Source organism: Chelonia mydas, chromosome 3 (assembly GCF_015237465.2).
Source record: "Chelonia mydas isolate rCheMyd1 chromosome 3, rCheMyd1.pri.v2, whole genome shotgun sequence".
Lineage (NCBI taxonomy): Eukaryota > Metazoa > Chordata > Testudines > Cheloniidae > Chelonia > Chelonia mydas.
This window is the reverse complement of record NC_057851.1, coordinates 137,636,968-137,651,793: the sequence shown is the minus strand read 5'-3', so window position 1 is coordinate 137,651,793 and position 14,826 is coordinate 137,636,968. Positions and strand designations below refer to the sequence as shown.

Below are 14,826 nucleotides of genomic sequence, written 5' to 3'. Positions count from 1 at the left end.
AGCATTGAATTTGAAAAAATAATTTACTGTCACTCTTAATGTTATTTGTTTACAAAACAATAAGGCAATGCACACACTCCAGGAGTCAGCACATGGTATAGTGGTTGGAGCAGGGGATTGGGAATTAGGAGATTTGAGTTCTGTTCATGGCTCTGCCACTAACTCTGACCTTGGGCACGTCTTTGTCCCCTTTTGTAAAATGGGGAGAATGATGCCTGCCTTTGTAAATTGAGATCCCAAAAGGTGCAATAAGTGTAAAATACTGGCTTTATATCAGTCAACTTGGACATCAAAACTAAAGTATCTATAGCTTCACTTCTTTAATCTCATGCGCTAGCCCACTGTTGCAATGATCTGTTTGCAACTCACATGAGGTCGCAGTGCCACTCGGTTTTTGCCTGGCCACTTCTCAAACCTACATGGTGCTGTGACCTCATATGCCAAGTCACAGCGACCACAGTGGAAAGCCAGGCCAAGCCCTGGGGAACAGAAGCTGCTGCTGCGGGGTGAAAGCAAGGCGGGCTCACTTTCCACCACCTTCACCCCCAGGCCTCCCCTCAAGACCAGGCCTGCAACTCACATACAACCTTCCCACAACATTGTTCGTGAGACGCTGCCTTAAGGCATCTATTGATGACTGCCGTAGAGCAATGGTATAATGATTATATTGGTCTGTTTAACATTAATATTAGAGTAAATGCAACAAGTAAGTGTTCTTTTCTAATTTTTGTTTTTTACCCAGAGTACATGTGGAAGGATTGTATATTTATAAAGAAGTCCTTGTTCCATACCAGTGTAGTGTCCTTCCAGCACTCTTAAAGGCAGCACAGTAGTTGGTGCTTTTGTATATATTCTGGCATACGTGGGCCTTACTTAGCAGCTGTTCCACAACATGATACTAGAGAATACAGTTGGTGATGATGTAATTGAGTTAACAAGGACAGAAACAGGAGATGCATCCAACAGAAAGCTGATTGTAATTGTGTGGCAAAGACAAGAGAGGGCTGTAGTCATGGGACAGTCATATCCCAAATCTTCAGTTTGCAAAAGTTACTTAATCCAAACAGCAACTAAAAATGATTGGTCATCTCTTGTGTATGCCCTTTAAGATGTAATGAGATGACTGATAGGCATTCTATTGGCAAGTTCAACAATATTTCTACTCAAAGGGCTTGAACTATAACATTGTCTGTCTTCCCAAAAGACTTGTTTTGCATGAAAGTTGAATGCTGACCCAGTTACCTAGTTCTGATTCTTTGCCATGGAGGAGAACCAGTTTCATGTGGAAGTCTGTCTTTGTTCCTGACCAGACTGAGTTCAGCATACTCAGTTATTGGGGAGAAAATGTATCTGGATTTTCAGTAGTGTCCTCTGCAGGTGACTTAAGGAGCAATATCGATGGGCTTCGAAAGAAGACCCATGTACTTAGATAGTTGTGCTGTGGGAGAAGTAAAGTAGATCAAAATGGGGGTTATTTCAGGGGACCCACAGAACTGCTCTGAGCAGTGGGACGGGGTGGGAAGAGGAATTGTGAAAGAGAATGCTTTGCATCTCTTGTATATCACTGTAGGGTTTATTCTGAAAAAAAATTGAAATTTCGGAAAATATGAAATGTACCTCTATATTATATCGATTGTTTTTTCTAGTTTGTTTCAAATAATTCTAACCATAATTCTCAGAATTTCACATGCCTAAATTGTTTGAAAAGATTCGGTGTCAAGCTGTTTTATTCTTCATATGGTTCAGGGCTTTGCTCTAATAGCAGGGAGTCATGTTACATGAAAGAGTAGAACCTATTATCTTAGCAAAATAATCTTGTACTTTAGTGCCACAATAGCCATACACATCACAAAGGATCATGGCAGGATAAGGTAAAGATAAGATGTATCTATCTAGACGCTGATGTGTCAAGAAGCACATAAAGGGAGGAAAAAGTTTGAAATCGCACTTTGATTTGTGGAGGAGATTCCTAATGAAGATCTGTACAAACTGATGCCATAGGCTTAAATATCTTTTTGAGCATTGGTCCACGACCAATGCTTAGAACATTTCTGCTTGTTCTGCCAAAGTGTTCCTTGACCTTAAAGTAACATAATTCATTATAGTTATGGCATTAACTTGTTTTAACTGTTAACTGTTAAAATGTCTTAAAGAAAGGTAATCCCACTGCTGCTGTTCCCTCTTCCAATAAAATGCGAGAAGTCATTTGAGGCCTAGTCATAAACAGCAGCTCAAGTTGAACCCAGAGAAAGGAACTAAATCCCAATGTGAAATAAATTGAAGAAAAATATCAATACTTCGTTATTCAGACATTTCTCCTCTTAATTTTGTTGAGCCATGGTAAATGCTTTGGATTGAAACTTTTTTTGAACTATTGAGAGGCTTAAAGTTATTGGAAAAATTATTGTAGCTGATTCCCGTGCTTTAATATGTTGCTTCCTCACTCCCAAAATTCTGATGTGATTTTTAGCAATCAGTATCTCAAACAACAACAGCTAGTTTAATGCCATTTGAAAGCTGGAATCCGAGTTTTTTTTAGATGGTAAAGCCTTGGATTCCAGTTGCACTATTTGTGATAATAGCTACTATGGTATGTCTGAATTAGAACAGGGGAGCAATATAATAATTGGAAGGGCATGTACCTGGGCTAGAAACAAATGCTAGCCCTGGTAGCTTTGGAAATATGACGATAAGCCTTTTGCTAGTTGCTTAGAACAGAAAACCAGCATCACAATAGCCTCAGGACTGCATACAGATTCATATCCAGTATATATTCAATGACCTTTTGTGCTATGGATTAGATAGCATAACTTTTTTAATTCCTGGAGGACATATTTGGGAATTTTAGAGAATAAAAAATAGCTTCTTCTTGGAAGTGTAGTGCAATATATACTTCAATTCAGTTTCTTCTTGTAATTTTTCTTAGAGGAAAGTAGAGATGTTGCAAGGGAGAGGAGCATCAAATTATGTAATTCAAAAGTATAAATTGGCAAAGTTAGATGGACCATCTTTTTACCTCACAATGAAAAAAGAACACTTAATTTTATGACTGCAAAATATATTTTCATTCTTAAATCTTATAAGCATGTAAACTTAAAATAATCAATTTTGGTACACACGTGTTGGTTTTACTTATATGATTATGCATTCATATAGTGCCTTAAATTTGCACTGAGACATGTTCCCATCTCTAAAGATGATTCTCTCTGGATTACAGCTACATACTACTACACTGTCAGTAGTTTTAATGCTTTTAGCAATTCTAGCTGCAAGATGCACCTAAAGGTGAACTGAAAAGGAGAAAGAAAAGGGGTTAAGCCTTTATTTACTGCCTTATTATGTATAAAAGAGGCCTAAAAATAGGATGTTGGAAGTTTTTTGTTTTCTGAAAAGTGTCTGACTTCTTAAAACTTTAATCCCCATGCCCCATCATGCATGCATGTATAATCAAGCCTACAATCATTTTCATTTTTCAGATTTTATAAAAGCAAAGCTAGAAATTACATAAAGCAAAAACAGAACTACTGTACATAGATTGGTGTCATTTCATATCAAGAGAACGATAAGTCACCAAAATACTACAGAGAAAGATAATTCAGCAGAGCCTATAGAAAATCAGATAGCATAGTAAACTCAAAACATTCCTTGGGCCAGGACATTTCCATTGACTTCAGTTGCAATTCTGTGTTTCAAGGCTTTCAGCAGCAGTCCTCTAAGAGCAGCATAATGAATTCCCCTGTTTCTGCCAGTTGCACTGAATACATCTCACGTTCACACCAGATCCACAGATTATCATACTAAAATATTTAAAATTGTGGGATGTCTCCTTTGCATTTTACATATTTTCTTCTAACAGCACTTAATTTATATGGTATTGTCATATAAAACTGCACGATTTTAAAATTACCTGGGATACTAATTAAGTTGGAAGCTCCTTGAAGCAGAGTCTTATCTCTTATATGTTGGAACAGCATCTGGACCTCGGGGTGCTACTGTGTGACACAAATAATAAAAGATTGATGTGGCAGTTTAAATTCCACAGAATAACATGAATGAATGTAAATAAATCTTTTGAAGAATGTCCATTTTGAATTCACTGATACGTTGTCATGTGTATAGTTTCATGCAGGTTCAGCCTTATTAGTTAAATAATCACTACTTTGTTTCGTATATTGTTTATTTGGAGCACTGTTTAGGCAGACAGACTTGCTATACTAAATCAGAGCAGCAATCCATCGTGTTTTGTATCTTGCCTGTGGTTCATGGTGGTGAAATCTCTCTAATACCCCTAATCTCTTTTATAATAACCTACATCTCAGGGAAAACTTCTTGAATCGCTGTGGTGATCTGTTCCTATCTTCAGTTATGAGTTTGGAATACTTATATCCTGGTATATGTAACTACCGGTGTTATTGGTCATAAAATTACCTAGCCACACTAGCTAAGGGCGTACCTGCCTTTCCTGTGAATTCCTACAGGCTATAAAATGTATGAAGAAGTATTTCACTTTTTTGTAGCCATTAATTTCAGTGGTATAGGATTAATCTATTTTTAATCTATGCATCTTGTAATTTTTCATCTTCTGCTGTGTGTGTGTATACATATGTATATGACTTGAGTTCCTGTATTTTTTTTATTATGAAATGTTTGTACATAATAGATGATTTTTAGCTGTGCTTCCTCTAAATCGAAAGGGCTTTACAAAACTTAATTAACATAATATCACTATGGGCAGAGTAGTTTTCCAGTGTCAGAAAATGGGGAAAATAAAACAGTTGTTAAGACTTAGATCCTTAAAGGCGTTTAGGCACCTAACTCTCATTAATTTCTGTTAGCAACCTACAGTGTGCCGAAACAAATGGTATGCTCCTGGCCCTGATCTTACACTCTAAAAAGCCAACAGTCAGGCTGGGGGGAAGGAGTACAGCATATGAGCACAGTGATCACATAGTGGTTGGCCATGTCCTGATAATATTATTTATCAAGACTATCCCCAACTACATTACATCTCCCATCAGGACCGTGGGGGAGGTGTGCAGGGACACCAGGCCCCTGCTAGCTGCCTGGGGGTCAGGGAGACCAGACTCTCCCCATCAACCTTGGGGAAAGGAAGAGTCCAGCCCTCCCCCTGAGCCAGAGGCAGCACAGCAAGTCCCCCGTCCCTGCGGCGGGCTGGGGCTCTCCTCGCCCTCTGCCCCCAGCGGCAGTCTGCCGCCGGGCGGGGCTTTTCTGGTTGCTAGGCCCCAGGCGGGAGGCAGGTGAGGGCATGTAAGTCTCTGCCCTCACTAAAGATGGCTCCGGCGGCTACCGGGGCCGGACCACGTGGGGGCCAAAGCGGGTTGCGGCGCGGGACATGGAGCCAGGGAGGCTGGAGAAGTTCCCGAGCCCGGGCAGGGGCAGCGGCCTCCGCGCTCTGAAACGGGCGCGGCCCGGCGAGCTGCTGTACCGGGCCGAACCCTTCGCCTGCACCGTCACCAAGCAGCGCCTGGGCGGCGTGTGCGAGCGCTGCCTGCGCAGGTACCCAGCCGGGCCCGGTCCTCCGGCAGCCCCCAGCCGCCCTTCCCGCCTGCACGCGTCCCCGCCCGCTGCCCCTCCCCGCTCTGGGAGGGCTTCCCCGCAAACACACCCACCCGCTCCTGCCCTTGCTGGAGCCGCGTGCGGCGGAGCCTGCCCTGCGCGGGGCCACCCCGGGGCGCCCCCCGCCACGCGTTACAGACCCATAGACCACCCCCAAGCCCGGCTCCCGCCCTGCGCAGCCCTCACGGCCGTGGGCCTCGTGTGTGGGACAGGACCCCCGCTCGCTCGCCCGCCCGCCCGGCCTCTTTGCACCCCGCGGGCTGCAGCCCCGAGCCCGGCTCCCCGCCGCTGCGCGCCCCGTGCGCGCCTGCAGCCCGGGTTTTTGGTCATTAGGAGTTTGTATCTAGCGCCGGGCGGGCACTGCCGTGCTGAGTTGTGCTATTGGCCAGTCATAACGCCAGAAGGGAGGGGACGGCAGTGACACAGGGTGAGAGGAAGAGCAGTGGTAAGGGGAGAATGAGATTTATGTCTAGGCTTGGCAGAATTGGATTGTTTTTTTAGGTAAAAATAAACATCGATCTCTGATAAAAATTAAGCAGTTCCCCCTGATTTTTTACCAATTCCAATGTTCATAGATATGGGAAATTAGGGAGGGGGCAAACAGTAGGGCGTGTCTGACAATAATTATTTAATATGTATAGTTGGGATTATGCTTTCCAATGTGCATTACTTTGCATGTATCAACATTAAATTTCATCTTCCAGTTTGTCACCCAGTCACCCAGTTTTGAGAGATCCTTTTGTAGCTCTTCGCAGTCTGCCTGGTTCTTAACTATAGTAATTTTGTTTCATCTGCTAATTTTGCCACCTCACTGTTTACTCCTTTTTCCAGATAATTTATGGATATGTTGAATAGGATTGGTCCCAGAACAGACCGCTGGGGGACACTGCTATTTACCTCTCTCCATTCTGAAAACTGACCATTTATACCAACCCTTTGTTTCCTATCTTTTAACCAGTTACCAATCCATGAGAACACCTTCCCTCTTATTCCATGGCAGCTTACTTTGTGTAAGAGCCTTTGGTGAGGGACCTTGTCAAAGGCTTTCTGAAAATCTAAGTACACTAAATCCACTGGATCCCCTTGATCCACATGCATGTTGACCCCCTCAAAGAATTCTAGTAGATTGGTGAGGCATGATTTCCCTTTACTAAGACTATGTTGACTCTTCCTCAACAAATTATGTTCATCTATATGTTTGACAATATTGTTCTTTATTATGGTTTCAACCATTTTGCCTGGTACTAAAGTCAGGCTTACAGGCCTGTAATTGCTAGGATCACCTCTGGAGCCCTTTTTAAAAATTGGCATCACATTAGCTATCCTCCAGTCATCTGGTACAGAAGCTGATTTAAATGATAGGTTACAGACTACAGTTTGTAGTTCTGCAATTTCACGTTTGAGTTCCTTCAGAACTCTTGGGTGAATACCATCTGGTCCTGGTGACTTATTGCTGTTTAGTTTAACAATTTGTTCCAAAACCACCTCTAATGATACCTCAATCTGGGACAGTTCCTCAGATCTGTCACCTAAAAAGAATGGCTCAGGTTTGGGAATCTCCCTCACATCCTCAGTGGTGAAGACCAATGCAAAGAATTCCTTTAGTTTCTCTGCAATGGCCTTATTGTCCTTGTCCAGTGGCCCACTGGTTGTTCAGCAGGCTTCCTGCTTTTGATGTTCAGTACTTTTAGAAAAAAAAAATTGTTGTTATGTTGAAATCAATGTTTATTGACGTTTACTAACAAAAATTTAATACTGCCAAGCCAATTTATAACCATATCTCTCAAATGTCCCTCATTTCAACCTCAAAGTATCTACGATCCATACAGATTACATGTCCCCTCACTTTTATTGTGAAATTATTTACATCAAAAGTAGAGTCATGAAAATGAGATTATAGAAAGAGTTGTATACACTGAGGTACAACTTTTAATACATTAATGCATTATTTTGTGTGTCTGATTTTGAGCATAGGCGCTGACTCCGTGGGTGCTCCGGGGCTGGAGCACCCATGGGGAAAAATTGGTGGGTGCTCTGCACCCACTGGCAGCTCCCCGCCGCAGCTTGCCTCCGCTCTGGCTCCTCCCCTGAGTGCACCTTCCCCTCTTCTCCCCCTAGCTCCCAGCGCTTCCCGCTGTGAAACAGCTGTTTTGTGGTGGCAAGCACTTTGGGGAAGGGGTTGGGATGGGGGCAGAGCTGGAGGGGGCAGGGCAAGGGTGGAGTCGGGGCAGTGGGGGTTGAGCACGCACCGGTGCCGGGAAAAGTTGGCACCTATTATTTTGAGTATATGTCATAACTTCTGCCCCAAATTTGGACCTTGACAGGTTGAGGACTGAGAAGAATGATTACAGTAGTAATCAGTTATGATATGTTTCTAACATACACATCTTGTCAGTTCCTTTTTTCTTTTAATAATGAGGTTTTTGTCGACCATATGCACTCGGGTACACTCATAATGCTTTAAACCCCCTCCAACTTTCTGCATTTTGATTATAGTAATCAGTTAGGAAAGCAAACAAACAACCTGGTAATTTATTTATACTGATTATTTTAAGAGTAAGCCTTCCCCTCATTTTTATGAATTGATTTAATGCTGTTCTCATGTTTCCATCTGTTCCTTGTCAGTTTTAGTCTGGAGAGTCTGGGAGACTAATGGACAAGATTAGTGTTGCTGGATTCAATGACAAGTGAAAAGCCTGGTTCATAAACTGCTCCAAAGTGAAGGATTTTCTAGCTGGAGTTTATGGCTTGAGAAACAGGTTATCAGTAAATGAGATATTTTAAAAGATGTGGGTATCAGACTACTCTTGGATAGACTGGACGTTTCCTTAATTTCCATTAATATATCAAAAGATTGTAAATCCAGGCCCAGCCCAGGGATGAGCTCTGCTTTGGGTGCACAGGTCTGCCCACATGGAACTTACTGCAGGATCAGATTCCAAGTTACTGTGGAGAGCCCACCAAAATGTCTCCTTGGCGTCGGAATTCCAGAACTTGTTCTTTCACTGCAGAGCCTTAATAATTATGTGCACTTCACAATCCTGTTTTAGTGGGACTGCACCACCATCATTAGGGGAACCAGTATCCTTGCCTCCATTTTCTAGATGGGGTATTTGAGGTACAGAGACTTTGTATCTCACAAAGGTACAAAGAAAGTATGTGGCAGAGATGGAAACTGAGCTCTACTCTCTGAGATAGCTGGTGTATGTCTTATTCACTAGACTAGCAGTTATTAAACTTGAAAATAATTTAAAAAAATTGTGACGTGAATTGGTGGAGCATCAAGCTCACATACCAGTTTGGGGACCCCTGCACTAGACGACTGGCACCTTTTATGTAGATTGTTTCAAGTCTTTGTACCTAGGGAAATTATGGAATTTGGGCTAATAGGTCCAAATTTTCAAAAGTACCTAGTGATTTTGGGTGCCCAAGTAGACACACATTAAATTGGCCTGATTTCAAAATGTATTGAGCACCTGCCCTTTGAAAATCAAGTCCCTTTAAGGTGTCTCAGATTCAAAAAATCATTGAAAATTTATGCCAGAATGCATGGCTGCCGTTGTAAAACACTGTGAGATCTGCACATGAAAAAGCACAGGGTAAATGCAAAAATCTTTATTAGCTGCATTTTTCGGATTGGGTAAGTGAGGCTCAGGGAAGTTGAGTGACTTGGCTGGAAGGCACTGCGGCCTAGTGAGTTAGACATTGCCTGTAGAGCTGAATACATCTCTCTTCTAGTCTTGGATCTGATGCATAATTTTGCTGTGACTTCTTAGCTGAATAAGCAACCTGGGGAGCTGAGGATCTTTAATGGCTGTATGAAATAAATAACCACACCTCCTCAATAAGAGCTTTTCTCTTCTGGACAGAAGAGAGTCTCCTGTTGTTTATGAGAAGGACTTTGGAAGTGGGCTTGATGTTGAGTCATCCCCTTCTTTGGAAAATTCCTTGTTGTTAAAATTCAACAAAACTAAAATTCCTTTGAACTCTTATGATACTTTAACTGTGCCATGACTGGCGCACATATTGCATTTTCTTCCAACCCTTGTTGTAGCCTAATCAATTATTTGTTGGGATGCAATATGCACTTTTTACAGATAACAGGGAGCTACTTAGAGTTAATTAAGAAGATACATTTGGTGGGTTTTAATTAATACAGACAAATATAATTGAAATCATAGGAAAATTAGTATATAAGATAAGTACAGTAAAGTGGTTTTGTGCATTGTTTATACTTACTTACAGCTTTACAGAGACCATTGAAAACAGCGAGATAAGGAAAAGTAAAGGGAATTCATCAGAAGGGTGGTCCTGATTCAGTTTAAACCATCTCAGGGACCTGACAAACCCGAGAATAGGGAATTAAATTGAATATGTTATACCTCAACTTTATGTAACCTTCCGAATATACAGCCATATCTGATCAATTTCCATGACTGTAACAAGATTAAAACCTGTCCATTATTCACATTTGGCATTTCAGCTTTCCATAGCTACAACTTTAATTATGAATATTGATAAAGTACATGATACATTTCTTAATAATTCCTGTATTTTATAGTAGGCTAACCGCCTAATAACCAGATTGCTAAAGCCCCCACTTCCTGAACTCACTTTTTGTGGAATTCTGCTGTGTACTGTACTTTTTTTGTGGTCACTTAGATTCATAGATATTAAAGTCAGAAGGGTCCATTATGATCATCTAGTCCGACCTCCTGCACAACGCAGGCCACAGAATCTCACCCACCCACTCCTGTGAAAAGCCTCTCACCTATGTCTGAGCTATTGAAGTCCTCAAATCGTGGTTTAAAGACTTCAAGGAGCAGAGAATCCTCCAGCAAGTGACCTGTGCGCCATGCTACAGAGGAAGGCAAAAAACCTTCAGGGCCTCTTCCAATCCGCCCTGGAGGAAAATTCCTTCCCGACCCCAAATATGGCGATCAGCTAAACCCTGAGCATATGGACAAGATTCACCAGCCAGATACCCAGGAAAGAATTTTCTGTAGTAACTCAGATCCCACCCCATCTAACATCCCATCACAGGCCATTGGGCCTATTTACCATGACTGTTTAAAGATCAATTAATTGCCAAAATCATGTTATCCCATCATACCATCTCCTCCATAAACTTATCGAGTCTAATCTTAAAGCCAGATAGGTCTTATGCCCCCACTGCTTCCCTTGGAAGGCTGTTCCAAAGCTTCACTCCTCTGATGGTTAGAAACCTTCGTCTAATTTCAAGTCTAAACTTCCCAATGACCAGTTTATATCCATTTGTTCTTGTGTCCACATTGGTACTGAGCTTAAATAATTCCTCTCCGTCTCCGGTATTTATCCCTCTGATATATTTATAGAGACCAATCATATCTCCCCTCAACCTTCTTTTGGTTAGGCTAAACAAGCCAAGCTCCTTCAGTCTCCTTTCATAAGACAGGTTTTCCATTCCTCGGATAATCCTAGTAGCCCTTCTCTGTACCTGTTCCAGTTTGAATTCATCCTTCTTAAACATGGGAGACCAGAACTGTACACAGTATTCCAGGTGAGGTCTCACCAGTGCCTTGTATAACGGTACTAACACCTCCTTATCTCTACTGGAAATACCTCGCCTGATGCATCCCAGGACCGCATTAGTTTTTTTCATGGCGATATCACATTGGCAGCTCATAGTCATCCTATGATCAACCAATACTCCGAGGTCCTTCTCCTCCTCTGTTACTTCCAGTTGATGCGTCCCCAGCTTATAACTAAAATTCTTGTTATTAATCCCTAGATGCATGACCTTGCACTTCTCACTATTAAATTTCATCCTATTACTATTACTCCAGTTTCCAAGGTCATCCAAATCTTCCTGTATGATATCCCGGTCTCTCTCTAAATTGGCAATTTGTATCATCCGCAGACTTTATTAGCACACTCCCACTTTTTGTGCCGAGGTCAGTAATAAAAAGATTAAATAAGATTGGTCCCAAAACTGATCCCTGAGGAACTCCACTGGTAACCTCCCTCCAGCCTGACAGTTTACCTTTCAGTAGGACCTGCTGTAGTCTCCCTGTTAACCAATTCCTTATCCACCTTTCAATTTGTCTTCTCAGAAGGAGTGTGCAGAATTTATGACCTAGGGTTATCTCTGTACACCTACAAGATTTCAGCAAATTCCCAGCCTTTAGCATAACTATTCCCACAAGGCCTCATACCAATACAACAGGCCCGTAATTATAATAAGCATAATAACCCAGTTATATGTTCTTCTCGCTGTTAAACTTAGAGGAGAAATTATATGTTACTCAAAATATAAACCCTCCAAGATCAGGTCAGGCTCAATGGTCAACATTCTGCTTAATAGGAAAGTTCCAAAGGAGTTTGGGGGTGGGAGGAGGAGGTTGCACACATAGTGAATCTTGGACTTTACAGACCAGAGACGTGCTCCCAGTTGTTTGGCCCGAGATTTGCTTGAACTGACCTTGATAGGAAGTCCTTTGTTTGTGACAGCAATACCATCTTTCTGCCACCTGCCTTTTTTACACTGATTACGCCTGTTTACACCGTTCTGCCAAGCAGAACAAGAAACGATAATGTGGTTGGTTTGTCTCTCTTAGCTTCTGTAATTACAGGCTGTTGTGTGGTATGTGCTTGAGGAAATCCAGTGAAACTGCTTGAGATTTCAAAGTATAAAACACCATTAACAACTTCTGCTTGGAGCAGCTAGTCCTGGAACCCAAAAGGGGAGGGGCAATTCTTGATTTAGTCCTAAGTGGCACACACAATCTGGTCCAAGGGGTGAATATAGCTGAACCTCTTCGTAATAGTGATCAGTATATAATTACATTTAACATACTTGCAGAGGAACAAACCTGAAGAAACCTACCACAGTAGCATTTAATTAGAAAAGGGGGCACTACACAAAAATTAGTAGGCTAATTAAAAGGAATGGTCACGAGTGAAATGCCTGAAAGCTGCATGGAAACTTTTAAAAAATACCATAATAGAGGTTCAAACTATATGTATATCCCAAATATAGGAAAGAAATAGTAAGAGGACCAAAAGAATGCCACCATGGCTAAACAACAGAGTAAAAGAGGCAGAGACAAAAAGGCATCCTTTAAAAACTGGAAGTCAAATCCTACTGAGGAAAATAGAAAGGAACATAAAACTCTGGGAAGTCAAGTGTAAAAGTATAGTTAGGGAGGCCAAAAAAGAACTAGCTAAAGATACAGAAAATAACAGCAAAATATTTTTTACGTACATCAGAAGCAGGAAGTCTGCCAAACAAATCAGTGGGGCCACTAGATGATCAAGGTACCCTAACCCTAACCCTATGAAGTGAGCTGTAGCTCACGAAAGCTTAAGCTCAAATAAATTGGTTAATCTGTAAGCATAAGCAAGTACTTCTTCACACAACACACAGTTGACCTGTGAAACTTGTTGCCAGGGGATGTTGCAAAGGCCAACAGTATAACTGGGTTAAAAAAAAAAAATTAAATAAGTTAGTGGAAGATGGGTCCATCAATAGCTATTAGCCAAAATGGTCAGGGATGCAACCCAATGCCCTGGGTGTTCCTAAACCTCTGACTGCCAGACGGTGAGACTGGACAAAAGGGGATGGATCGCTTGATAAATTGCCCTGTTCTGTTTGTTCCCTCTGAAGCATCTGGCACTGGCCACTGTCTGAAGACAGGATACTGGTTTAGATGGACCATTGTTCTGATAGAATATGGCTGTTCTTATGTTCTTATGTTTATGTTCTAACTAACATGACATAATTTCCCAATGTAGGCAGACATGTTTATGTATGAAGGTAAACATGGCAGTTATTGGTACAATGAGTGAAGAGGATGGATTGTAGTACAATAATGCTCACTTCTGAAAATATGTGTAATTTGCAGAAGGCATATAACTCTGACCCCTGATCTGGTGGAATAAGGGCAGAAGGGGAAAAAACCCTAAAGCAACAACCGTAAAAGATCTTATACATATTGTTTCTGCTTGAGGTCTTTTATATGTCATTTTTTGTGTGGGCCATAAACAAATGTAATAGCATTGGAGGTAGACTGAATTTTGGTCACACTCAGTGGAGAGAAGCATACTACACAGAAGCTTGTAAATCCGATGGGGCAGAAGCTGGAACATCCTATGGGAAAAATCGCCCCCTTTGATTCTGCGAGGAGAGGAGGTCCAGATTTAGTAGATGGGATCTGGGTGTGCACAGGAGAAGGGGAAGAACACAAGCTCTACGCCCTACAGCACAGTGAACTCTCTCCTGAGGAGGCATAGAGGTGGTGTCAGCTGGGGAGGCAGTAGCAGCAGCATTTCTCCCAGAGGGGCTGTGCCACTATGGAATCCAGGGCTGAGGTCATGAAGTAGTGCTGAGTCACAGGGCCTCTGCACAGTTGGTACTGGCCTCCACAGATCTGAGGTACACACTGTGACGGGTTGGATCACAGAAACCCCCTGGGAGCTGCCACCTGATGTGCCAAGACTACTTCTGCTCCTGCTTTCCTGCCCTGTCAGCTTAGGACTTCAGTGCCCTGCCTGGTTGGAGCCAGACCCACTAGCCTGCTGCAAACCCAGACCTAGATCTGAACCACGTCCCCTAACAGCTGTGGGCTTAACTGAAAGCAGCTTACAGAAGTGTTTCTGTCTTTAACACTCAGATGCCCAACTCCCAGTGGGGTCCAAACCCTAAATAAATCCGTTTTACTCTGTATAAAGCTTATACAGGATAAACTCATGGATTGTTCGCCATCTATAACACTGATAGAGAGAGATGCACAGCTGTTAATACATATTCTGGGTTAATTAATAAGTAAAGTGATTTTATTAAATACAGAAAGTAAGGTTTAAGTGATTCCAAGTAGTAACAGACAGAACAAAGTGAATTACCAATCAAAATAAAACAAAACACGCAAGTCTAAGTCTAGTACAGTAATAAAAACTGAATATAGATAAAATCTCACCCTTAGAGATGTTTCAATAAGTTTCTTTCATAGACCAGGCACCTTTCTAGTCTGGGCACAATCCTTTCCCCTGGTACAGCCCTTGTTCCAGCTCAGGTGGTAGCTAGGGGATTCCTCATGATGGCTGCCTCTCTTTGTTCTGTTCTACTCTCTTATATATCTTTTGCACAAGGCAGGAATCCTTTGTCCCTCTGGGTTCCCACCCCTCCTTCTCAGTGGAAAAGCACCAGGTTAAAGATGGATTCCAGTTCAGGTGACATGATCACATGTCACTGTAAGACTTCATTACTCACTT

General features: G+C 42.0%; 1 protein-coding gene across 3 annotated transcripts in view; it reads left to right on the top strand.

Annotated features, from left to right (window-relative positions):
* Positions 1–1,696: 1,696 nt before the first annotated feature.
* SMYD3 (SET and MYND domain containing 3) overlaps positions 1,697–14,826 on the top strand; it is a 633,600-nt gene continuing 620,470 nt past the window's right edge. For 2 of the 3 annotated variants that reach the window (XM_037895368.2, XM_037895369.2), the window contains exon 1: positions 1,697–5,517. In XM_037895368.2, coding sequence (XP_037751296.1) covers positions 5,354–5,517 — 164 coding nt within the window. In that variant the 5' untranslated portion in view covers positions 1,697–5,353. The remainder of the gene's footprint in view (positions 5,518–14,826) is intronic. The other variant, XM_043543385.1, reaches the window with a different exon arrangement.